Source organism: Chiloscyllium punctatum, chromosome X (assembly GCF_047496795.1).
Source record: "Chiloscyllium punctatum isolate Juve2018m chromosome X, sChiPun1.3, whole genome shotgun sequence".
NCBI lineage: Eukaryota > Metazoa > Chordata > Chondrichthyes > Orectolobiformes > Hemiscylliidae > Chiloscyllium > Chiloscyllium punctatum.
The window spans coordinates 17,677,803-17,702,670 of NC_092791.1; the positions used below are offsets into that span (position 1 = coordinate 17,677,803).

Below are 24,868 nucleotides of genomic sequence, written 5' to 3' on the forward strand. Positions count from 1 at the left end.
TCTTAGTGCAGCATGTGATCCTTGATCTATGTTTGCAGCTTCTCCTAAGTTTCAGTCGTAAAATGCCCACAGCACCAACTTAACTTTTCAAGTTTAATGTCAAGTTGCAGTCTTCAGTGGGATTTCAAGAGTGGCTTGTGTGGAAAATGGGCATGTTGCACTTCATTGCAGGTAAACACCCCAATGAAGTCCAGATTATGAGGAGAAAGGACACTTGTTAAAGTGCCTCAGTGCCACCTAGTAAGATTTTTGTTTAGAAAGGTGCCTAGCCACGGACTGCACAATATTGTCCAAATTGAAAAGAGTAGTGGAGACAAGTAGCTAATACCAAACTCTGCCTCTTCAAACTATAGGTTTTATTTGGAAGAAACCATGGCTGAAGGGAAGAAAGGAATTTCAGCTTTAAAGTGAACCTCTGAAAGAATGAGTTTAGAGGAGATGTATTAGGTTTTAATTTAAACCTCATGAGTCTGAGAGGGGACAGTACAAGTAGGAGCTTGGAGCTGAGAAGGGATGAAACGAATGTTGAGTGAATGGTGACATTAAGTGAGAGACCTGAAAGGTTAGGGTGAGATAGGGAATTAAAAGGCTTGATGTATGCGAAAAGATTTGTCTTCTGCACATTACCAGAAAAGGGGGATTACATAGCTCTGGTAGCAGACAATATGCGCTTAATTTGGACTGCAATTATTTCTTTCTAGACACAGTGCGGAGACAAATATAGAAATACAAAATATTTTTAAGTGAACAGTTGTAAGACGTCATGGACTGGAGAAATGTGATGACGATATTCAAAAAGGGTCAACAAGTCAGCAAAAATATTGAACTTTGGTTAGATCATGTTTGTATTGTTATGCACAGTACATTTTTTTTATTGTAAATAAGGTACAGGGCATAGTTTGAAAAAAGCACAGAGCTTATGAAATTGATATCCAAAGTACTGGTCATCAAGAAAACATAAAATGCAGAATAAAGGGGTGACTTAATAAAGATTTTTAAATATGAGTGTTTGATAGTAAAGGCAGAGAGATGTTTCCATTTAATGGAGTAATCCAAAACTCGGAGTCTCCAATATATAAAGACAAGATGGTCACTGTGAAACCAAAAGGGAACTCAGGAGAATGAGACTCCATGTTCTTGCAAAATATGAGATAAAATGATAACTTCTGTTCTACATCCCTCTATGATGTGAGGCGAAACTTCCTTATCTAGAGAATGGGCAAAATGTGGAATTTAGTACCAAATGGAGCGGTTGAAGCAAATAGTGTAGACACATTAAAGATGTAGCTGTGGACTACATGAGGGAGACAAGAATAGGTTATGCTGGTAGGGTTGGATTGAAAGGAATGTTGGAGATTTGTATAAAATGTTAACATTACCATTGACTAGTTAGAATGTACAGCACATGTCAGCCATTCATTCCATGTAAAACTATTCTACCTTCAATGGTTCACACAAGATTGTTGCGACAGGTTCTCTGAGCTCATCTAACTGCTAAACCGTCCTACCTACCAGTTTAGTTGAGTTTGTCTTGCTCTTGCCCATGATTCAGAGGGCCTCACATACTTGATGGTTTTGTAGAGAGAATGTTGTAATCTTTGGAGACACTTTGTCAGAAGAGATGTCAGTCAGGTCTTCTCTGCCTGTTCAGGTGGGCGATACTTGACACTCCGATGGTGTTGGAAGCAGACTGCAAAGTCGTCCACTATCCTAGCCAAAGTCGTATCTCCAGCTAACACAAACAAAAAATGTTTTGGTAATTCATTTTGTCACATGACACCTTCTGAAGTGAATGTGCGCAATTGCCTACATAACCAACTTATTTCGAAAGTACTGAGTTGAATCAGTTGAATGTAATTTAGGTGCTGTATAAACGCAAGTTTTTATTCCATTTGATACAGAGACTCCAAGGTTTCCACTGCTTTGGAAGAGCTCCCTGGTGTTGCCAGAGTTTTGTTGTGGCAGGGGTGGGTAGTTCAGGAAACTGCTTTTGCGGATTCTGCCAAAGAAAACTTTATTTTAAAAAGGTCACTGTAGAGCTTGTTCGTGCATTTTGTGTCAACGTTCCACTACTAAAGCATCCTTTCCTAAATCAGGAAGTTGTGGGTTGAAGCCCCATTCAAGGTACACTCGCGCACCTTTTGGATGTGAGGCTAAGTGGTCCCTTGACTGTCAGCTCACATGGCATATAAAGTTCCATGGCACTATTAAGAAAGTGGAATCCTCCCCTGGTTAATGTTTGACAATTTGCGCTACACAAACACTATTTGTTTTACTTCATTTAGTTGCTGTTTTTAAGACTTTACTATGCGCAAATTGGCGGCTGCATTTGCTTGCATAATGATTGCACTTCAAAAATGACCCTTGGTTGCAAAGCACTTTGGACTATTTTGAGGGTGTTATGAAGCAGTAAATTGAATAACATTCACTATTCTTTCCATCTTATTGGTTAAGGAGCATCTATAGGTTCGCTGCCGTTGTCTGAACTGATGGAGACTTTGGTTTGAGAAAGCTGCCATTGACAGTCATCCTTTCTATTCATGTAATGCACCTGATTTCAAAATAAGTTGCTTGTGAAATAAACTGAACAATCTGGCTCCACTTTTTCCCCATTTACGAGCACTGCCCTACTTTGGAGCATAAGTACATAATCTAGGACTTTTTGTCTGGTTATTGGTGATTACTGGATTTTTGGAGTTGCAGCATTACAGCAGCGATGATAGATTCTTGGTCTAGCTGTCTAGTTCATTGTGAAATAGACTGCAACACTGTTGGGAGAACAGGGAGATTTCCCTTTGTCCTGACTAGCATTCTTGCTTCAAACCAACCCCACTAAAAAATTCTTTAATTCGCAGTATGACTATGCGCAAATTGACTGCTGCATTTGCTTGCATAGCAACATTGATGGCACTTCAGCGTTACCTCATATACAATGAAGCGCAGTGTTTTGCAACATCGTGAGAATGTGATGAGGTGCGATGTAAATGTGTTTTTGCCATCTGGACATACTTTGGAAACTTGAAGTCTTGGATTTTCATCTTTTGCTTTCTCTTTTTTATTTCCCCTTCTCTCAATCAGATAAGATTAATGTGAACAATTCTTGAGTCTTTTGCTGACTGTCTTCTGAGCTGCTCAGTGAGCCTTCATGTAGAATATATCTTTAGAATTTTATTCAAATTGGAAAGGTGGTCACAAAACATGGAGACTTGAGCTTGTTCTTTGAACCTAAAAGTTTTTGGATACAGTTCAAGTGGGATTCATTTTCCGTTCCAGCATGAAACTGATTTTTTTTTTAAATGTATCTTTTATTTTCCTGGAGGTTGTTTTTGACCACCTCCAGGGGTTAGAAAGGAATATTTCAGGTTTGGCAATGCATTTTTAAATAGTTTCTCCTCGGAGGTTACATGGCTACAAGGCAAAGTAAATGTCATTACAATTGGGTTGGTGATCAGTAGACCAGCCAGTCTTCTCTATCCACTTTTTTGGATTTTGTGGAAGAGAGTTAATAATGTGTATAGCCCCAAACTGGTATTAATGTAACATGGATTTATATAGATCTATTGAGGAACATAATTTGTATAATTAGGTGATTTTTTTTAAGATAAAATGTTTAAAGTGCTATTTTTACTTGAGTATTTTTTTTTTGAAGGAAGGTACAGTGCCCTGAACTGGATGAGCAGGAAGTTAACTCTTAAGTATGCTGATCCATGAAGTAACTAACTAAGCATACTAATTATGCAACCTGACCAATAATTCTTCCATATTTTCCAGTTAGACAAAATCATGGCAGTGTCTCACTGGACCTTCATGGGATCAGTAGTACTGTGCAAATTTCCTCCATTTTGCAACACCACCAGGAAGTTTTGAATTTCTATTGCCTCCATCCACAGGTGGCGATCTGCTAAAGCTGACGAGAGATGACGTTATCCAAATATGTGGCCCTGCAGATGGAATCCGACTCTTCAATGCCCTCAAAGGAAGGTAAGTGTGCCTTGTGTTTCAGCTTCAAATGTATTGTACTAAACATTTTAATGTATGTAGAACAGTACAGCACAGGAACAGGCCCTTCAGCCCATCATATCTGCACCAACCAAGACGCCACCCCTCTCCTCCAACTCTCGTAAAAATAATCCAAGTTTGTTCAACCTCTCCTTTATAGCCAATGCACTTCAAGCCAGGCAACATCTTGGCAAATCTCTTTTGCATCTTCTCCAAAGCTCCCACATACTTTGTGTAATGTGGTTGTCAGAACTGCGCACACAGCTCCAAGTGTGACCTCACTAAAACTTTATACAGCTACAATATGACTTGCCAACTTCTATACTCAGTGACCTGCCCAATAAAGGCAAGCATGCCACATGCCTTCTTTACCACTTTACCACAAGTGGGTTATCCACTTTTGTTGCCACTTCCAGGGAGCTATGGACTTGCACCCCAAGATCCCTCTTTTTATCAATACTCCTAAGGGTCCTGACATTTACTTTCCTCTTGCATTTGACCTCCCAAAATGCATCACCTCACAGTTTTCTGGATTTAAGCCCATCTGCCATTTCTCTGCCCAACTTTCCAACTAATTATATCATGCTGTCTTTTGCCAACCTTCTTCACTGTCCACAGCTCCACCAATTTTCATGTCATCTGCAAACTTACTCATCAGATCACCACCTATATTTTCATCCAAATTGAGAGATCCCACCCCCTGATTCTTGCAGGACACCACTGGTCACAGACCCCCAGTCAGAAAACCAGCCCTCCACTTCTTCCCTCTGTTCTCTACGACCAACTCAATTTTGTATCCAACTTACTAGCTCACTGTGAATCCTGTGCAACTTAATTGTTAGGACCTTATCAAATGTTTTAGTAAAGTCCATATAGACAACATCCACTGTCCTACCCATGTCGCCATCTCGAACATGTGAGATGAGACCTTCCCTGCATAAAGCTATGCTGATTATCCCAACTAAGTCCATTCTCTTTTCCAATGCAAGTAAGTCCTGTCCTTAATCTTTTCCAATAGATATAACCTTATATCTATTACCCTCCTTAAATTAGGAATCTTAATCTTTATAGCCGCACCATTTGAAGTTAATACCACTTATATTCTTGAAACAACTTTCAGCTTCATAGAAAGATGCAGACTGGGAGAGCAGCTAGCTTGCCTTCAGCTGCCAGTTGAGGATGTTCACATATTCAAAGCATGTATGTTGTTTGAGGTAGCTGTTGCAATACTGCAAGAATACAATTGGATTTCCAAAAAGCATTCAATAAAGTGCCACATAAGAAAAGTTTTTGCAGAAGGTCAGAGCTCATGGTGTTGGAAATAATAGCGTGGAAAAAGGATTCACTAACTAACGGGCAACAGAATTAGGATGATTGAGTCATTTTCATGTTAACAAATGCATTATAGTAGAGTGACTCAGGGATCAATGTTAGGGCTTCAGATACTTAGAATCGACTAATGACTTGCATGTAGTGACCAACTCTTTTGTAGCCAGGTTTGTTGCTGATACAAAGATAAGTAGGAAACCAAGTTGTGAAAAGGCAGATTGTTAGAGGTCTGTGTGCCATGGTGATGGTGAGATATGTGGCAGAATTGGACAAGATATCCAGTGATGCTTATCTCAATGTCGGAAGCATCCCACTTCATGTTTTATCTCTTTTGCTGAATGAGGCATTCACCAGGCAGTGGAGGATTATAACTTAATAACCAACTTGTTGACAGCTGAATATGCCTCTCAATATTCAGCTTCCTATCTTACCAAGCGTACCAAACAAGCTAGCCATTGTGAAATCTCTCCATGGATGTCAGAGCAGAAATCGGCCATGGAGTGTGTGACCAGCCTCCATGTTGCTCTTGGGACACAATCCATGGGTACCAGTTAAGTGTACTTCTTGTCCACAGACACTGCCATCTGATGGGTGCCAAGAGGGCAATTCTCTGATCTACTTGCTGGATACTCTGGGAGCACAGACCTGCATCAGAGTGCTCCACCAACCAACATTGAAAGACTTTGCACACAGACACAGGCACCCAGCTCACAGATTAGACCAAGCTGCATCTGAGGGCTGCTCATTTACGGTGGCAGTGGGCAGCACGGTGGCACAGTGGTTAGCACTGCTGCCTCACAGTGCCAGAGACACTGGTTCAATTCCCACCTCAGGCGACTCTGTGTGGAGTTTGCACATTCTCTGTGTCTGCGTGGGTTTCCTCCCACAGTCCAAAGATGTGCAGGTGAGGTGAATTGGCCATGCTAAATTGCCCGTAGTGTTAGGTGTAGGGGAATGGGTCTGGGCGGGTTGCTCTTCGGAGGGTCGGTGTGGACTTGTTGGGCTGAAGGGCCTGTTTCCACACTAAGTAATCTAAAAAGTAATCTAATCTTAATGCTTGTTCACGTTGCCCCTACTGGCTTACTGTTAGCATCCCTGCCTTGCCTCAATTAGCACAGTCACACATCCAGACAGCTTACTTTGCTGTTCAGTCAATGGTGCAGACATCTTACACAGCAGAGTGCTGAATCAATCTCCTAGTTACACTATGTGCCAGAAGCTTAAATGGCAGGCACTTTGCAAGCAAATTGCCATAGCTCAAATTCTTAGCAAAATCCATCCAGGCACCCATCAATCACTGCTTCTGGCGAAACAAATCAAAGGTCACCTCCAATCCCACTACAGGCATTTGGCTGCAGTGATCTCAGTCAGGGTCTGTGTTTCTACAGCCCAGGGAGTAGGTCACAGTCAGTCCAACGGCTCCATAGCAATATCTGGGGGCAGGACTAATGTGGTCAGGGAAACATACAGCCATCGGTCGGGGGTCTGGACACTTCTCGTCTGGTCAGGTCACTCAAGGGGGTGGGATGCAGTCAGTCCATCGGGTTCATCCACAGGTGTTGAGGGAAAGGGGAGGGTGATGACCAGGGGAATGGCTGCCATGGGAGGAGAACTCACAAACCCATTCTTTGGGACGGGACTGTTGGAAGAGGGTAATCTGGAGGCTGTAAGGAAGGGAAGATGACAACTGTGAAGGGTGGATTTACAGAATCTGCCAGGGTTGAGCGGTTGACAATATGGTAAAGTATGAATGGGAAGGGGGTAATGTGGGAAGCAGTTGATCCACAGGAGCACCCTGGCCTCAAGGTGGGAGATGGAGAGTTGTGATGTGTGACCATCACTTTGTGGGGGTTGAGGGAGAACGGGCAGGTGAAGGCTCAAGTCAGTGGGTTGGATGAGTACCTGGGGAAGCCCATGGTGTTCGTGGAAAGGGCGATCTGGAAAGAGATCTGGATGTTCAATGCCCCTCAGCATTGTAGAGGTTAGAGGCTGGAAACCACTGGCCAGAGAGCACCCACTGTCGCCTTCCGTTGTACTGGATATCGAACGTGCGATGAGGAAAATAATAGCTGTGACCACACTGAGTGAATGGGATTGGTTTCTCAACCTTTTGAGGGATGGGCTGTAGGACCCACTGATTTGAGCTCCTTTAAAGGGAAACAATATTCCATATAGACCAAACACCAAGTCTGACCCCAACCCAACAGGGTACATACTAAGACCCCTAATATCTGGTCGTCATAATGCATTCCTGAGTTTTGAGAAGATTTGTAGCTCCGGTTGAGGTTCTGCTTTTTTTTCCCCCCACCCTCTGAGAAAAAGAACAGGAAATGACATCACCAGAGGAAATGATGTCACCAACCCAAGGAAACCTAAACACAAATAAAAAGCAGACCATACCATCAGTGCTGCTTCCAGAGGCTCTCTGTTACGTCTGAATCTTCTGGCTCAGCAAGCAAACCTACGTCCTCATGAAGCTAAGAGGTCTGAGTAGTATGGCAGTCATTTTCAGGATGTCTTTGATGTAGGGGAGAGTGGCTAGGGTTTCTGGACATGTTTTGTCTGCTCGTTGGGGTTTGTTGCTGAGAAATCGGTGGACTGTGTTCGTTGGGTACCCATTCTGTTTGAATACACTGTATAGGTGATTTTTCTCTGCTTTTCATAGTTCCTCTGTGCTGCAGTGTTGGTGGCTCGTTGAAATACTGTTTGTTCTGCATCTCCCTACTCCAGACATTACTAACTACCTCATTCATACCAAGGTTTTTGGATGATTTGGAGGTGCTGGTGTTGGACTGGGCTGTACAAAGTTTAAAAATCACACACCAGGTTATAGTCCAACTGTTTTATTTGGAACCACTAGCTTTCGGAGCGCTGCTTCTTCATCGGGTGGTTGTGCCAAGAGGTACTCAGTCAGGGGAGGAACCAGCCTTCAGTCTTCTCTTGGGACACTCCAGAGGTAGGCAAGCCCTCCACCCTCTGATCTTTGGAGGTTCACACTAAGGAGGGTTATAGAGAGAGAGAGAGAGAGAGACACAAAGAAGACAACCACCTGATGAAGGAGCAGCGCTCCGAAAGCTAATGGTTCCAAATAAAACAGTTGGACTATAACCTGGTGTGTGATTTTTAAACTTTGTACAGCCCAGTCCAACACCAGCACCTCCAAGGAGAATCTTATTGAAACACAAGATTCTGAGAGGGATCAACAACACAGATGCTGAAGGGATATTTCCCTTCGGGGGGGACTCAGACTTTTTTTTTGAAATAAAGGATTCTTCAGTTAAGATGAAAATAAGTTATTTCTTCCAGGCAAGATTCATCTCTGCTGTCTAGAGTAAAGAATTCCAAAGCACACGCATGTGCACCCTCATGCTGGCAGTTTCCAATTGTGAACCACTTTTTTTTTTTCCAAATTGTCATTGACTGAAAATATTCCTCTCCTAATATAGGAAAGAAATTGGATATGTGCTTAAGTTCAGAAAGCTGCATGACGAGAAACATATGGCAATTCAAAATAATTTAAATTATCTTTCTCCCACTCAAGCCTTAGGAGATGGTCAGGTCGCCTTTTTTCAAAGTGATTTACTCAACTTTTCACAATTATTAAATCATTTTTCTTCATGCTGGGGAAGACTCCCATTGCCTCCAATCTACTCATGACCAAGTAAATGTTCACGTTGCTCACCATTTGTGATGAATACAACTCAAATTTTACAGCAGTCTTGTACAAGGTACTGGGGCGTATCCTGACCTCCTCAACGGTATGCATGTTGAAAGTTGAACAGTTATACATTACAAAGCTTGGGTACAGCATTTGTTGTTTCGGGTCCGTTGTCTGCATCATTGGCCTTTTGACATAGCGCTAGCATTTCATGAGCACGAGTATGGAGGCTGGTGAGCATGCCAGTTTCTCGTCACTATTTTGGGATGAGATAGATAGGCTCTTAAGTAAATGGCTTTTGTGCTCCTTGTGGCATTGGGAACAAAACTAGCTGCTGGGAGGTGTCCTCCCAGTGATGGTCTGGGATGGCCAGTGCTCTAGGCTGCTTTGGGGTTCTTCCCATCTGGCTGGCACTGCTGCAGTCGGAGATTGCCCCAACCCCTTCACAACTTTGGCCCAGTTGCTAAGGCCATTATGTTTAAGACCAATAAAAGTTGCAAAAAGGGTGCTGCCATTTTGCCAAGTCCTCTCCCACAGGCTGAACTTCATTCTGCTGCTTTTACCAAACTGGAAAACCCCTAACTTTGAGAACCTGCCCAACATCCTTAATTGGACAACAGTTATCATGTTGCAGCTATTATTTAGCCAGTGCATGGAGCATCACTGTTTCCCACACAGTGCAAAGTCAAGATCCTTGTTTGACCATAACTATCAGGCCAAAATTCTGCTCATGAAGTTCAAATTCAGAAAGCTTGATTAAAGTTCAAGGTTCTCCACAGGACAAGACTGAAGTTCTCAAGTTGTGTTGCAGCTTTCACTATCTGTATGAGTTAATGTTTTCTAATTGGAGGAGTACCCAATCTTGTTTTCAATAGCTCTTCAGACAAAACTGCACATAATACTGAGATGAGTATATTTCCAGGTAGGATTGTGTTTTGACTTGATTTCTCCTTTTGAAGCGTTGTGATACTAGAATAGTGTTTTTGAAGTTAATACAATTAGAAGTATGTGGAACTAGTGACAAAGGTTTTTGGATAGGAATTGGTAAGACTGTCATACACAACGGGTAGTGAGTATTTAGAGGAGGGAAGCATTTGCATTCAATAGCACTTTACACGACACAACCACAATGTCCTTATACACTTCCCAGCGAGCGAAGTACTTTTGAGGTATTGTGTGGATGGAAGCCATAAGTTATACTTGGTGAGTGGTCAAAACTCTGGCAGATTGAGTTCAGTGTGGGGTGTGTGAGGTGAGCCACTTTAGACTAACAAAAGAGTTTTGGTTTTTTAAATGGTGAGCTGTTCAAAATTATGGAGGAGCAGCTGAATATTGGGACTCGGGTGTAAAAGAAAACCACTGCAGATCAGTGAACAAGTACAAACAATTTAAAAAGCAAATTGGATGTTGACTGTTATCCAACGAGGGCTACAATACACAGGGAAGAAATTAGAGTTCAGCTGTACAGAGTTCTGGTGGCATCCTATCTGGAGTAACCATTTTCTGTTCTGGCATCAGACCTCAAAGTGGGAATAGCAGCCTTGGCAGGGGTGCAGTTAAGTGGCTAACAAATAAGTTGAGTAAGCTCGGTTTGATTTCCTTAAACTATATTCAAAGGCCAGTAGATATCTAGAACTCACTTTCTCCTCCTTCCTCAGCATGCCCCACACCACGCCATCTTAAAAAAAAATAGAATCTATTGCAACTGGGTCAATTGAAAGTTTGCAAACTAATATTTTAGCCTGAAGATGGTGGGAACCCCACCTGGCTGTAACAATTAATTTAGGTCAGAACATTAGAGTTCTAGAACTAAGGCAGGTAGTATGTATTAAGGTGCAGACCAGTTGTGATCTAACTGGTGGACTGACTTGAGGCTGCAAGACTTGTTCCTGGTTCTATTTTATATTATTTTGGATTTAGATTTTGTCTTGTAATGAGTAGCTTAGGAACCAATCATCTCTCTTTTTATTAATTCTCATGCTAAGCTTTTTTATATTTTTTATCGTGAACTTTTTTTGTCATTTCATTACATTGCAGTGTAACAAGTGTAATAATTCATATTTTTCCCTTCAGGATGGTCAGACCAAGGCTGACGATTTATGTTTGTCAGGAATTACAACAAATTCGAGAACAGCAGCAGCATAAACATGAAAACGGTGATTCTGTAAGCTGTTCTTTCTATGGTAAGTAAATTTGCGTACAGTCAGTCCTTCTATATCCTGCATTATAGAAAAATCACATTTTAGAAACAGCGCTTAGTGTTGGCGATGTAATCACGTTACAGCCAATGCATGTTTTAAAGGTTTGCACTTTAGAAACTGCACCCCCCATATGTCAATCATGTTACAGCGAATTCACATTAACACAATGCATGTTATAAGCAGAACGACCTGTACCACACTCTAACATACTGAAATCAATTTCATTTGCCATGCTTTGTGCAGGCTTGTCTGGTGGGGGATAAAATGCTCCTCCTTTTTGTGTATGCATGTACGACATGCAAACCTCTACTTCAAAAGAGGCTGATAGTTCTTTGTACCTGCGATGCAATTTTCATAGGGTGGTTTTAAAAAAGTTTGAGCTGAAAATGTGTTGCTGGAAAAGCGCAGCAGGTCAGGCAGCATCCAAGGAACAGGAGAATCTCCAGCATCTGCAGTCCTCACTTTCTCCTTTTTTAAAAAAGTTTGGCATGCTTGCCTTTGTTGCTCAGACCATAGAGTGTATGAGTTGGGATGTCATGTTGCCATTGTACAGGATGTTGGTGAAGCCACTTTTGGAGTACTGTTGCAGTTCTGGTTGCCCTGCGAGAAAAGATTTAAGGGGATGTTACCGGTACTTGAGGGTTTGAGTTATGAGGAGAGGCTGGTTACTCTGGGATGACTTTTCACTGGGAGCTTAGGAGGTTGCGGGATGACTTTTTTTTTAAAGAGGCTTATAAAATTATGAGGGGAATAGGGTAAATAACAAAGGTCTTTCCCAAGGGTAGGGGTGATGAAAATTAGGAAGCATATTTTTAAGGTAGGTGGAAAAAGATTTAAAAGGGGTCTGAGGGTCAACTTTTTCACACACAAGGTATGTGGAATGAACTGTCAGAGGAAGTGATCAATGCAGGGGCAGTTGCAACATTTAAAAGATATTTGGACAGGTAAGTTGATAAGTTTAGAGGGATATGGACCAAATGCAGGTAAATGGGACCGGTTCAGCGTGGAAAGTTGGTCAGCTGTATAAGTTGTAGGAGTCTGACTGTAAGAATTGTTTGCTTTTCAACACTCTCCTTTGGAGCAGGCCCATTCTTGGCCACGAGTTTTAAAGTGCGCAGTTGTGAAGAGTTGTGACTCTGCCTTAAAACTAATTCATCTGGAACATTCTATTTTGCTTGTGTGTTTACCCTTGTGCTACTGTCTTGTCTGTTTGAATTTGGAAGGCTCATTGATTTCCCATGGCTATTCTTAGCTCAGGTCAGCTCCCTGTTATAGTTTGGATTTTTGCCTGACTGTAAGTGTGAGTAAACCAAAAACTCATGATAAAAGCTAACTGAAAAATAGAGGTGAAGAATCCAGGAGGTTCATGTTCTTATCTATTTTATCTTGGGATTATTGTCATTGCTTCCATATCTATCTATAGAGAGTTAATTCGCTGATGTTGGACAAGGCACCTGCACTGCAACACCACACACACCATCTACACAGTGCTTGTGTTTAAAGCATATGTTGTGAGTCTTGTTTGACTTGGTAGCAATTTTGATTGAGTCCGAATGCTCTGTTGGAAGCACATTTCAGATCTCAGTGCAATTTCAGCTGAGATTTCAACACTGCACTATTTGCTGTATTGCTCATCCTTCTGATGTGATAAATGGAGGATTCATTGCCTTTGCAGGTTGATGTGAAATATGCTGTGTAACTAGTCAAACAACAAGGAGCTCTTCCCATGTCCTTGCCAACGTTCTTTCCTCAAACAGGGTAAATAATCCTGAGGTGAGGGATTCAAAACCCACAGTGGCAGCTGGTGGAATTTAAATTCACAGAATCAATAAATTTGGAATTAAAAGCTCAATAGATTGACTGACTGAGAAACTAATGGTTTTCATTTAAAAAGAAAACCCATCTTGTTCACAGGCATGTCTTAGAGAAGGATATCTGTGTTTTTCCTTGGTTTGCCTGATATGTGACACCAGTCCCACAGCGATGTGGCTGGCTCTATTTTAATTGTCCTCTGCATCAATCAGTTATAGCCAATCATGAGGTCCATTAATAAAACCAGACAGGAACCTGGCATCAATCTGGGTACACAAGTGACAAAGGCTACCACCTACCCAGTCACCTCTGCAAGGTGGTCCTCCTCCTAACCCCTCAGAGTAACTTGGAGATGATAAAAGTGTATGCCTGATATAAGTAGCTTGAAGATTATTGTAAAAGTAGAAAGCCTGTAGTTAGAGACAACTGAGCAACCCAAATGTTCTTGAAGCTACATGGGGTCATGGGGTAGTTGTTTAGTAGTTAGCAGTATATCAATGAGTATTTCCATCTGTTAAGTAAGTTTGACTCTGAAGTAGAGGGCACCTCAGACAATGAAATGTCTCCTGACAAGTTGCAAAGAGGGTGAAATGGGGCAAAAAATAACGCTTGTCAGACCCCAAAATTGCGACAGTTACATGCAGTAAATGTAAGGGTAAAATTTCAAGGGGGAAAAAAATTTAAGAAAATTCTGCCCAGTCAAGTGAAGACAAATCCAAATGTTTTATTTGTGTGCTAAGAGCAGAACAATAACAAGAGTAAGGCCTCAAAGAGCCACAAAAGATGCATGTAAGTAAGGTTCTTAATGAATGTCTGCAGGGTTACCTTCATGAAATGAGACTGATGATTGCATTGAGGAGGGTGAATCTGAACTACTTGATAGAAAACAAAAACTTTGTATGAGGGTAGATATTACAAACATATGAATTGGAAGTAGGAGGTGGCCATTCAGCCCCTCTAACCAGCACTGCTAATCAATAAGATTAAAGCCATACTCTGATCAGTCTTAATTACATGTCTCTGCTTACTCATGATAACCTTTGACTCCCTTGTTAGTCAAGAATGTACCTATTTCTAGCATAAATATATTCAATAACTCCCACCTCCTCCATTCTCTAGGGAAGAAAGCTACAACGTCTCCCATCCTTCGGAGACAGAGGAAATCCTCAACATCTCCCTGGTAAATGTGAGGCACCTTAGTTATAAATTGTGTTGCCTAGTTCTAGTCTCTCAAACATCCTTTTTAGGATCCAGTCTGATAAGACACCTCAAGATCTTGTGTTTAAATAAGATCCCCTCTCATTTTTCTAAATTCCTATAGATTTAGGCCCAATCTGGGGGACAGTTGGAGATATGGGTAGCACGCAAGGGGATGATCTCTGAAAGCAATTCTCTTGCCCTTGATCCCCACTGCGCAAGGAGCGAAAGAAACCTTAATGCTAGATCCTCTGAGGAGTTTGCCTCAACTGGTAGACTTCAGGATCTAGAAGCTGCTGGCTGGCAGCTTCTGTGTCGAGTTCTGAATTGGGCAAGATACTCTACCTTCCTTGCCTCACTGCTTTTGGTGCACTGATTGGATGAGTCTTAGCAGTGGGTGTGGCCAGTTAGCTAGTTTTCACTCTTGGAAAATATACGGGCAAAAGTCTGCTCTGAGTGTTAGGCCACATCTTTATACAATTGCAGCAAAACATACTTATTTTTCTATTCCATTCCACTTGCAATAAATGCTAGTATTCCATTTGCCATCCTTATCACTTGCTGTACCTGCATGCTAGCTTTGTGATGAATGTACCAGAATGCACAGATTCCTCTGTCCCTCAGAGTTGTGCAATCCCTCTCCATTAAATAATATGCTCCTTTTTTATTCTTCCTGCCAAAGAGGACCAGCTCACAGTTATCCATAATTTACTCCATCTGACAAATTTTTAGTATGTCAAAATCCTCTGGAGACACCTGATCACAATTTTTTTGTTATCCTTTTGTCATCAGCAACTTTAGCAATCATGTATTTGTTCCCTTCATTTAATAAATAATTGATGTAAACTGCAAATAATTGGGGTCTAGCAGTGATTCCTGTGGCTCACCACTTGTCACATCCTGCCAACCTGAAAATGACCAATTTATGCCCACACCCTGCTTATTTGCCAACTAGTCCTTTGTGTTAATACTTTACTTGGGTGGTAATTTTTGTGGCACCCTGTCAAATGCCATTTGGAAATCGAAGTACAGTGCATCCACCGGTTCTCCTTTATCTGGGTAGCCTGTTGCTTCAAAAGACTCCACGTTTGACTAATTTATTATCCTTTTACAATGGCATGTCAAGTCTGTCAGATTGCATTAAGATTTTCTAAGTGTCTCAACAGATTCCAACAATGTTAGGCTAACTGACCTGTAGGTTCCTGAATTTAGTGTGACTTTTCTTGAGTAAAGCTCATTTGCTATTTTTTTCCAATCTGATGGGGCCTTTACTGAATCTAGGGAGCTTTAGAAATAAAAAAACAATGCACATGCTATCTTAGTAACCACTTTTTTTAAAACTCTAGGATGCAGGCCATCAGGACTAGGGGTCTTGTAAAGATTTGACATCTTTGAAAGTAGATAAATCAACAGACCTGGACAAAATGACCCAGGTTGTTTGAAGAAACGATGGAGGTAATTACAGCAGGTCAGGCCATACGTTTCAATCTTCCTTGAATTCAGGAACCATACCAAAGATTTGAAGGTTTACCAATATTGTGTGGTTCAAAATGGGAGGAAGACATTAATCAAAATAATATAAGCCAGTTAGCTTAACTTTCTTTATGGGCAAATTATTTGAAATCATTTTGACAGGCAGTCTAAAACCTTTTTTAAAAAAGGCTTAGCTGAATAAAGATACATCAGCCTGATTTTGATGGAAGATCACTATCTGACCAGCTTAATTGAATATTTTGGGGTGGTGACAAGTAGGTTGATGGGAGTAATATAGACTTGGATTTGGGCTTCAGTAGTGTTATTGTTAAGGTCCCACATGGTCTTGGAGCAATCAAGATCTACACTGAAAAAAGCCTTTCAGCCCTTCAAGTCTACACTAGTTAAAAACAGCCAACTAACTAGTCTTGTCCCATTTCTAGCACTTGACCTGCAGCCTGAATGCCTTGTGTACAGCTCAATACTCCCTTAATATTATGAGGGTTGCTGCCTCTACCACCCTTAGCTCCAGATTCCATCAACCCTTTGGTTTAGAAACAAGCTTTTCCTCACATCTCCTGTAAACCTCCTGCCCTTTACCTTAAATCTATGTTCCCTGATCATTGATCCCTCCATCAAGAGGAAAGGTTTCTTCCTGTCTATGGCCCCTATAAATTTACACATCTGAACTTCTCTCTCTCTCTCTCTCTCTCTCTCTCTCTCTCTCTCTCTCTCTCTCTCTCTCTCTCTCTCTCTCTCTCTCTCTCTCTCTCTCTCTCTCTCTCTCTCTCTCTCTCTCTCTCTCTCTCTCTCTCTCTCTCTCTCTCTCTCTCTCTCTCTCTCCTCCCCCCCCCCCCCTTCCATAGAGGAAAACCCTAGTCTGTTCAATCTTTCCTCTTCAGAGAAACTCTCCAGTCCAGGTGATATCCTAGTAAATCTCCATCTGCACAAAAGTTAGCCTTTGTTACGTATGCTGCCTTAACCACTTTATCTACCTGTCCTGCTACCTTAAGGGGCTGGTGTACATATGCACCAAGGTCCTTCTGGTCCTCTCTGCTTTTCAGGATCTTTCCGTTCATCATTCTCTGCCTTGTTTGTCCTGCCCAAGTACATCATCTTAAACTTATCCAGATTTCATTCCATTTGGCACTCAGTCCCTCTGACCAGCCCATCTACAGCCGCTTGTAATCTAAGGCTATTCTACATTCAAGTCAAAATAGTTTATATAAACCACAAACAACAAGGGTCCCAATACTGCTCTCTTTGGGACCCCACTGGACTCAGGCTACCAGTCTGAAAAACACCCACTGACCATCACCCACTGCTTCCTGCCATTCAGCTAATACTGGATCCACTTTGCCAACTTCCCTTGGATCCCATGGGCTCTTAGCTTTGCCGTCGTAATGCCCTTACCTACACACCTGGTCACATCTTCAAAAAATTCAATCAAATCATTCCCCTTAACAAAACCTGAGTAATCCCTGCCTCTCCAAATATAGATTAATTTTGTCCCCCAGAATTGCCTCTAATAGCTTTCTCACTACTAAAGTTAGATTGACCAGCCTATAGTTTCCTGGTTTATCCCTTGCTCCTTTCTTGAATAATGGCACCACATTAGTTGACCTCCAGTCCTGTGGCACCTATCCTGTGGCCATTGAGGAATTGAAAACTATTGCCAGTATTCCTGCTATTTCCTCCCTTGCCTCACTCAACACCCTGGGATATATGTCACTCCGCCCTGGAGATTTATCTACTTTTAAGCCTGTCTGACTACTCGAACTCCTGTCAGTTGTAACTTCTTTAATTATATTACAATCCTTCTCCCTGACTTCTATACCTATATCATCCCTATCACAAGTGAGCACCAGCACAAAGCATTGATTTGGACCCTTACCTATATCCTCTGGCTCCATGCACACATTACCCCTGTGATCCTGACTGGGCCCTACTCTTTCTCTAGTTGTCCTTTTTGTCCTTGTAATATTTTAGGATTTTCCTTTACCTACCATTATCCTTTCATGTCCCATTTTGTACTCCTGATTTCCTTTTTAACTTGTCGCATTCTTTACTCCTCTAGGACTTCTGATTTTGAGCCCTCGGTATCTGCCATCAGCCTCCCTTTTTCTCTTTATCCAATCTTGGATCCCTTTTCATCTGTGGTATTCTGGGCAATGAAGTAAAAGTCCTTATATTAAGTGGCAAATGTGATGCAAAATTGACTTAGTGGCTGGAGCCAGAGGTTGACTTGTATTTTTAAACCAAGAATTTATTACACTTATGGCTCTGTTTGCAACTCTTTGTGTCTTGTAGTTTTATTCTGAAAGATTTAAACATCAAAGTAGGGGCCATGACAACCAATTTTTGGAAATCTGTCAATTTCTTTACATGGCTGACTGTCTGTGGGAAAGTTTTAGCCTGTAGAAAGGTAGAGATAGCCTGACCAGTTGGACAGAAAAGTGGAAAATAGGTCTCAATCTTAAAATTGGAGGTGGAAGGAGGCAAGGCAGCACAGAATAAATGAGAGATAGTAGAGGAACTGAGCAATCTTGGACTGTGTGCCCACTGATTCTTAATTGTAGCAGGAGAGGTTAAGAGACCAATAAACTAAAAAAAACAAATTTACAGGATATTGGTTAAGCCACTTTTAGAATACTTTGTTCAATTCTGGTGTCCCTGCTATACAAAGGATGTTAAACTTGAAAGGGTTCATAAAGATTTACAAGACTGTTGCTGGGATTTCAGGGTTTGAGCGAGATGAAGATGCTGATTGGCTGGAGCTATTGGCCCTTGAGCATCAGAACACCAGGAGCATGAGTAGGGTTAATAGGCCAGGTCTTTTTTTCTGGGGCAGGGGAGCCTAAAACTACAGGGCATCAGTTTAAGGTGAGAGGGGAGAGATTTAAGGGGCAAGTTTTTCATGCAGAGGGTGGTGCATGTCTGGAACAAGCTGCCAGAGGAAGTGGTGAGGGCTGGTACAATTACAACATTTTAAAAATCATCTGGATGGGTATATGAATAGGAAAGGTTTAGAGGGGTATGGGCCAAATACTGGCAAATCAGTCTCGATTAATTTAGGATATCTGGTAATCATCAACAAGTTGAGAACCAAAAGGTCTGTTTCCATGCTGTACAACTCTGACTCTGTGACCAGACCAATACATGAAACTGAGAAGCAAAATTTAATTTTTAGTTTGACAATCAAACCAAAGTTAGCATAAATGGGGCATGTAGTGACGGGCAAGTTGTGTTCAATGGGAACTAGAATTTGTGTAAATAGCTGATTTACACTGATATACTGTAAGTTCTTCAGCACATGACACCATCTGTAACTCAAGTTCTTCAAATCAGGCTTTCTCAATGGGAGTTGAGCTCTTTTCCCTCAACAAGAATGAGGCGGAGAGCCTCAGGACAAATGGGAGGGGGAGGGGGAGGGCTGCGGAGAAGGTAGCTGAGAGTGCAATAGGTGGATGGAGGTGGGGATAAAGGCCCCAAAGCAGCCTTCATCCATCAAAGTTTCACCTGCACTTCCACACGTCATTTGTTGTATCCATTGCTCCTGATGCGGTCTCCTCCACATTGGGGAGCCTGGATGCCCTCTCGCAGAGTGCTTCAGGGAACATCTCTGGGACACCTGCACCAATCAACCCCACTGCTCATGGCCAAACATTTCAACTCCCCCTCCCACTCTGCTGAGGGCATGCAGGTCCTGGGCCACCACCACTGCCACTCCCTCACCACCTGGAGGAAGAATGCCTCACCTTGTGCCTCTGGACCCTTCAACTCCATGGCATCAATGCGGATTTCACCAGTTTCCTCATTTTTCCCCCTCCTCCCAACTTATCCCAGTTCCACTCTTCCAGCTCAGCACTGTCCTCATGACCTGTCCCACCTGTCAATCTTCCTTCCCATCTATCTGTTTCACCCTCCTCTCCGACCTTTCACCTTTACCCCCACCTCCATCCACCCATTGCTCGCTCAGCCACATTCTGCCCAGCCCCCCCCATCCCTCCCATTTATCTCTCCACCCCCCGAGGCTCCCAGCCTCATTCCTGATGAAGGGCTTTTGCCCGTAACGTTGATTTTGCTGCTCCTCTGCTGCCTGACTTGCTGTGCATTTCCAGAAACACACTAATCTTGACTCCAATCACCAGCATCTGCACAACCCACCTCAGCCTAGTTCATTTCCCTCAATGCAAGGCTTGCTTATTAAGCCATATCCAACAACAGATTTAATCCATCAAAGTTTCAGGGATTTGATTGTTGTCAAAAAAGCACATTTCTGCAGAACCACCTCCGCTTGATTCACAGATGTCATCAGGTTTTAGTCTTCGGCCAAATAAGTCCTCAGTAGTGAAGCCTGATGATAGTTGGACACTTTCTGATCGTCTGCCCCTGTTATAGAGTCATAGAGATGTACAGCATGGAAACAGACCCTTTGGTCCAACCAGTCCATGCCGAACAGATATCCCAACCCAATCTAGTCCCACCTGACAGGACCCGGCCCATAACCCTCCAAACCCTTCCTATTCATATACCCATCCAGATGTCTCTTAAATGTTGCAATTGTACCAGCCTCCACCACTTTCTCTGGCAGCTCATTCCATACACGTACCAGCCTCTTCGTGAAAATGTTGCCCCTTAGGTGTCTTTTATATCTTTTCCTCTCACTCTAAACCTATGCCCTCTAGTTCTGGACTCCCCAACCCCAGGGAAACGACTTTGCCTATTTACCCTATCCATCCACTTGTCACCCCTTAGCCTCCAACACTCCAGGGAAAATAGCCCCAGCCTGTTAAGCCTCTCCCTGTAGCTCAAATCCTCCAACCCTGGCAACATCCTTGTAAATCTTTTCTGACCCATTTCAAGTTTCACAACAGGAAGGAGACCAGAATTGCATGCAATATTCCAACAGTGGCCTAACCAATGTCCTATATTAATTATACTCCAGAATTAGTATTTAATTAACCATAATTATTCACTAAAAGTAAAGATACACTTCCCTAAGTACCTGCAGAGTTAATAGTTTTCCTGCTGGACCCCTTTTCTGCATGCGTCATCTTTCATGTAGCTCTTAATCAACCACCTCTCTCAGCTATTCACAGCCTTGAAGCAAGCACTTCCTTGAAGGCATTATAAGGCAAGAATCATACAACCATGTAGTACAGAAAAACCTTCTTTGCCTCTGAGAAAGCAACCCCTGTTAATCCAGCAGCGCCTTTTTATCGTTGAATCGCTCAATCCCAGACAGCATCCTGGTGAATCTTTTCTGCACCCCCTCCAGTACAGTCTCATCCTTCCTATTGTGTGGGGGCCAAAATTGCACACAGTACTCCAGTTGGGGCCTGACCAAATTTCTGTAGAGCTCCAACATAACCTCCTTGCTGTTGTAACCTGCACCATGACTAATAAGAAGGCATACAAGATGCTTGCCTTTAACTACCCTATTACCCTGCCCTCCCACCATCAGGAGTCTGTGGGCAAACACCCCAAGATCCCTCTGTTCCTCAGAGCTTCGTAGTGCCTTGCTGTTCATTGAGTACATCCTTGTCTTGATCCTTCTTCCAAAGTGTATCACCTCATTTTTCAGGGTGTAATTCTATCTGTCTCTGATCTGTCCAATTGTTTATATCCTCCTGTAACCTAATATCATCATCTTCACTGTCCACCAACTGACCAATCTTTGTGTCATCCAAAGACTTGCTGTCGTCCCTCACATTTTCATCTTCCTCATTAATTAATATCCCCAACAATGACAGACCCAACACTAATCCATGGTATGCCACTGCACATTGGGCTCCAGTTGCACAAACTGCCTTCTACCACCACCCACGAAGCAAGTGGAGTTATGCAATATGTTACTCTTTTGGATTATTAAAAATGTTACTTTAGGCATCAGAAATTGAAGTTGGCGGTTAGGGTGCATATTCTGGATTGGATGTTTTTATAAATTTGTCATTGTTTTCTTGCAGTTTAGTGGCAGCATCCTGCATTTTGCTTGATATGTTGAGACTTCAGTTGTGATAACTTGTTAAATGATTGATCTGTCATCAAAGGCTGTAAGCGGATGACTGGAGAAAAGGTTAATTCTCTCTGATTCTATAGGTTGGATGTAAGTAGTGTTCATGGAGGATTAGATATTCTTCTGTAATTTCCATATTTGTATTGTCTGAAGTCTCAAATTAAGTATGGGTTTATTGCAGGAGACCGCTGAGAAACATGAGGAAAAATTTGTAAGTCCCATATACCAAAGACGTATAATCAAAGGGAATGTGGAGCATAGATGAACTGCAATACTGCAGGGCTGATGTTGCCCTGTGCAGCTGGTGACACTTGACAGGAAATTGTCAATATCAGCCTCCATCTTCAGTGTTTATTTCATAATTTTTCCTGTGTATCTTGTGGTTGAATATAAGCAGGAAAAGGCAAATGCTGAAGTCTTGTTATTAACAAAAAGATCAATTTAAAGCTACATCACTCCACTTGGTGTGTTCTTCTGTTTCAGTGTACCACGCAATTTATTTTGAAGAATTAACAGCAGTTGAAATGACTGAGAAGATTGCCCAACTTTTCAATATTTCTCCTCGTCAAATCCATCAGATCTACAAGCAGGGACCCACGGGTATTCACGTGCTTGTGAGTGATGAGGTAAATACCTTGAGAATAAAAACAAAACACTGTCGGTGTTTGAAATCAGAAACAGAATGTTAAAGAAATGCAGCAGGTCAGGAGAGAGACAATGTTGATGTTTTTGAGTCTGTTATACCCCTTTAGAACAAGGATACTCACTTTGAGACCTGTTGAGATTCACTCTGGCCTATTGCTACCTGAATCATAAGTTAATGCTCAGTACTCTGTTCTTGGTTCAGATAAACACAAATTGCATGCACGGTCAATAATCTTATGACACCCCCTCGGAAGATGCATGATAAATAATTGAAGATTTATTCAGCATTTGTAGGCACCAAGAAATGAACCATTTTGTCTTTGTAGGTGAGCATCAGTTCACATTCTTGTTCAAGGTTGTAGGCCTTTGCAGGAATATCTCTTTACTCAAAATTGATTGACCGCCCATCGGAGACTTCATGTTAGTAGTCGGAAAAACAATGTCTGTCTACTGTGTCAAGTCCTTAAGAGTCCAAATGAATGTTTAAAGGTAACCTGGTTTCTGCCTCAGCACGGAAGACACTCAGTGTGTGCAATTTTTTTTGAGTCAATTACAGAATATAAGCATTATTTACAAGGCCAGCCTTTGTCCGTCGGAGCGACCTGTAATAACGTTACAATATAAAAATGTAGCAAGAGGTTTTGCAGGAACGTTATGAATCCTTTATTGCCATGGAGAACCTCCTCTGAAGTTCTGCAGTCCATTTTAGAGTCATAAAGATGTCCAGCACAGAAACAGACCCTTTGGTCCAATTCATCCATGCCAACCAGCCATCCTAACCTAATCTAGTCACTTTGCCAGCACCCAGCCCATATCCCTCCAAACCCTTCCTATTCATATACCCATCCAGGTGCCTTTTAAATGTTGCAATTGTACCAGCCTCCACCACTTCCTCTGGCAGCTCATTCCATACACGTACCACCCTCTGTGTGAAAAAGTTGCCCCTTAGGTCTCTTTTATATCTTTCCCCTCTCACCCTAAACCTATGCCCTCTAGTTCTGGACTCCCCAGCCCCAAGGAAAAGACTTTGTCTATTAACCCTATCCATGCCCTTCATGATTTTATAAATGTGTGAGGTCACCCCCTCAGCCTCTAACGCTCCAGAGAAAACAGCCCCAACCTATTCAGCCTCTCCCTATAGCTCAAACCCTGGCAACATCCTTATACATCTTTCCTGAAACCTTTCAAATTTCACAACATCCTTCCGATAGGAGGGAGACCAGAATCGCACACAATTGTTAGACTACTTTTGGAATAATGTCCGAGATAGCAGCAAAATGACCTCCCAACTCCTGAACTCGATGCTCTGACCAATAAAGGCAACCAGACTAACCTGCGACTCCACTTTCGAGGAACTATGAATGTGTGCTCCAACATCTTTGTTCTGCAACACTGCCCAGGATTAATGCAGGTGCATGTATCGACAGTGTTGTTAAGGATAGAGCTCCAGCAATGAAGGAATGGTAATGTACCTCAACTGAAATGGTGTCTGGCTTGGAGGAGAACTTGCAGGTGGTGGTGTTCTTCTGTATCTGCTGCTCTTGTCTTTCCAGATGGTAGAGGTTACATGTTTGGAAGGTGTTGTTGATCGAGCCTTGTTAATTTACTGCAGTGCATCTTGTAAATGGTATGCACTGCTGTTACTTTGTATCAGTGGTGAAAAGAGAATTGTTGAAGGATGTCAATCAAGTGGGCTGCTTTGTCATGGATGGTGTCGAGCTTCTTGTGTTGTTGGCGCTGCTCTCATCCAGGCAAGTGGGGAGTATTCCATCACACTCCTGACTTGTGCCTTCTAGATAGATGGTGGGCTGACTTTGGGAAGGTAGGAGACGAATTATTGCGGCAAGGTTCCTAGCCTCTGACCTCCTGTTGTAGCCACTTAATTTATATAGTCACTAGTGATGGTAATGCCAGCGGGTGTTGAGTTTGGATTCTCGACTGTTTGAGCTGGTCATTGCCTGACGTTTGTGTGTGGTAAATGTTAGTTAACAGCCTGTCTGGGTTTGAATATTGTCCATTTGGTGCATTTGGACAGTGTCTGAGAATTTATGAATTGTTCAAACACTAGCAAACGTCCCCGATTCTGTGGGCGGCATGGTGGCACAGTGGTTAGCACTGCTGCCTCACAGCGCCAGAGACCTGGGTTCAATTCCCGCCTCAGGCGACTGACTGTGTGGAGTTTGCACATTCTCCCCGTGTCTGTGTGGGTTTCCTCCGGGTGCTCCGGTTTCCTCCCACAGTCCAAAGATGTGCAGGTCAGGTGAATTGGCCATGCTAAATTGCCCGTAGTGTTAGTTAAGGGGTAGATGTAAGGGTACGGGTGGCTTGCGCTTCGGCGGGGCGGTATGGACTTGTTGGGCCGAAGGGCCTGTTTCCACACTGTAAGTAAGTAATCTTATGATGGAGGGAAGGTCATTGAAGCAGCTGAAGATGGTTGGGCCGAGGACACTATCCTGAGGAACTGTTGAAAACATCGCACAACACCAGGTTATAGTCCAACAGGTTTAATTGGAAGCACTGGCTTTTGGGGCTAGT

At 42.5% G+C, this 24,868-nt stretch overlaps 1 protein-coding gene across 3 annotated transcripts in view; it reads left to right on the top strand.

Moving 5' to 3' along the window:
* Positions 1-24,868, top strand: part of tfcp2 (transcription factor CP2) — a 135,704-nt gene that overhangs the window by 105,584 nt on the left and 5,252 nt on the right. For all 3 annotated transcript variants that reach the window (XM_072567302.1, XM_072567300.1, XM_072567301.1), the window contains 3 exons: positions 3,891-3,981; positions 11,060-11,169; positions 22,172-22,314. In XM_072567302.1, the coding sequence (XP_072423403.1) occupies positions 3,891-3,981; positions 11,060-11,169; positions 22,172-22,314 (344 nt within the window). The remainder of the gene's footprint in view (positions 1-3,890; positions 3,982-11,059; positions 11,170-22,171; positions 22,315-24,868) is intronic.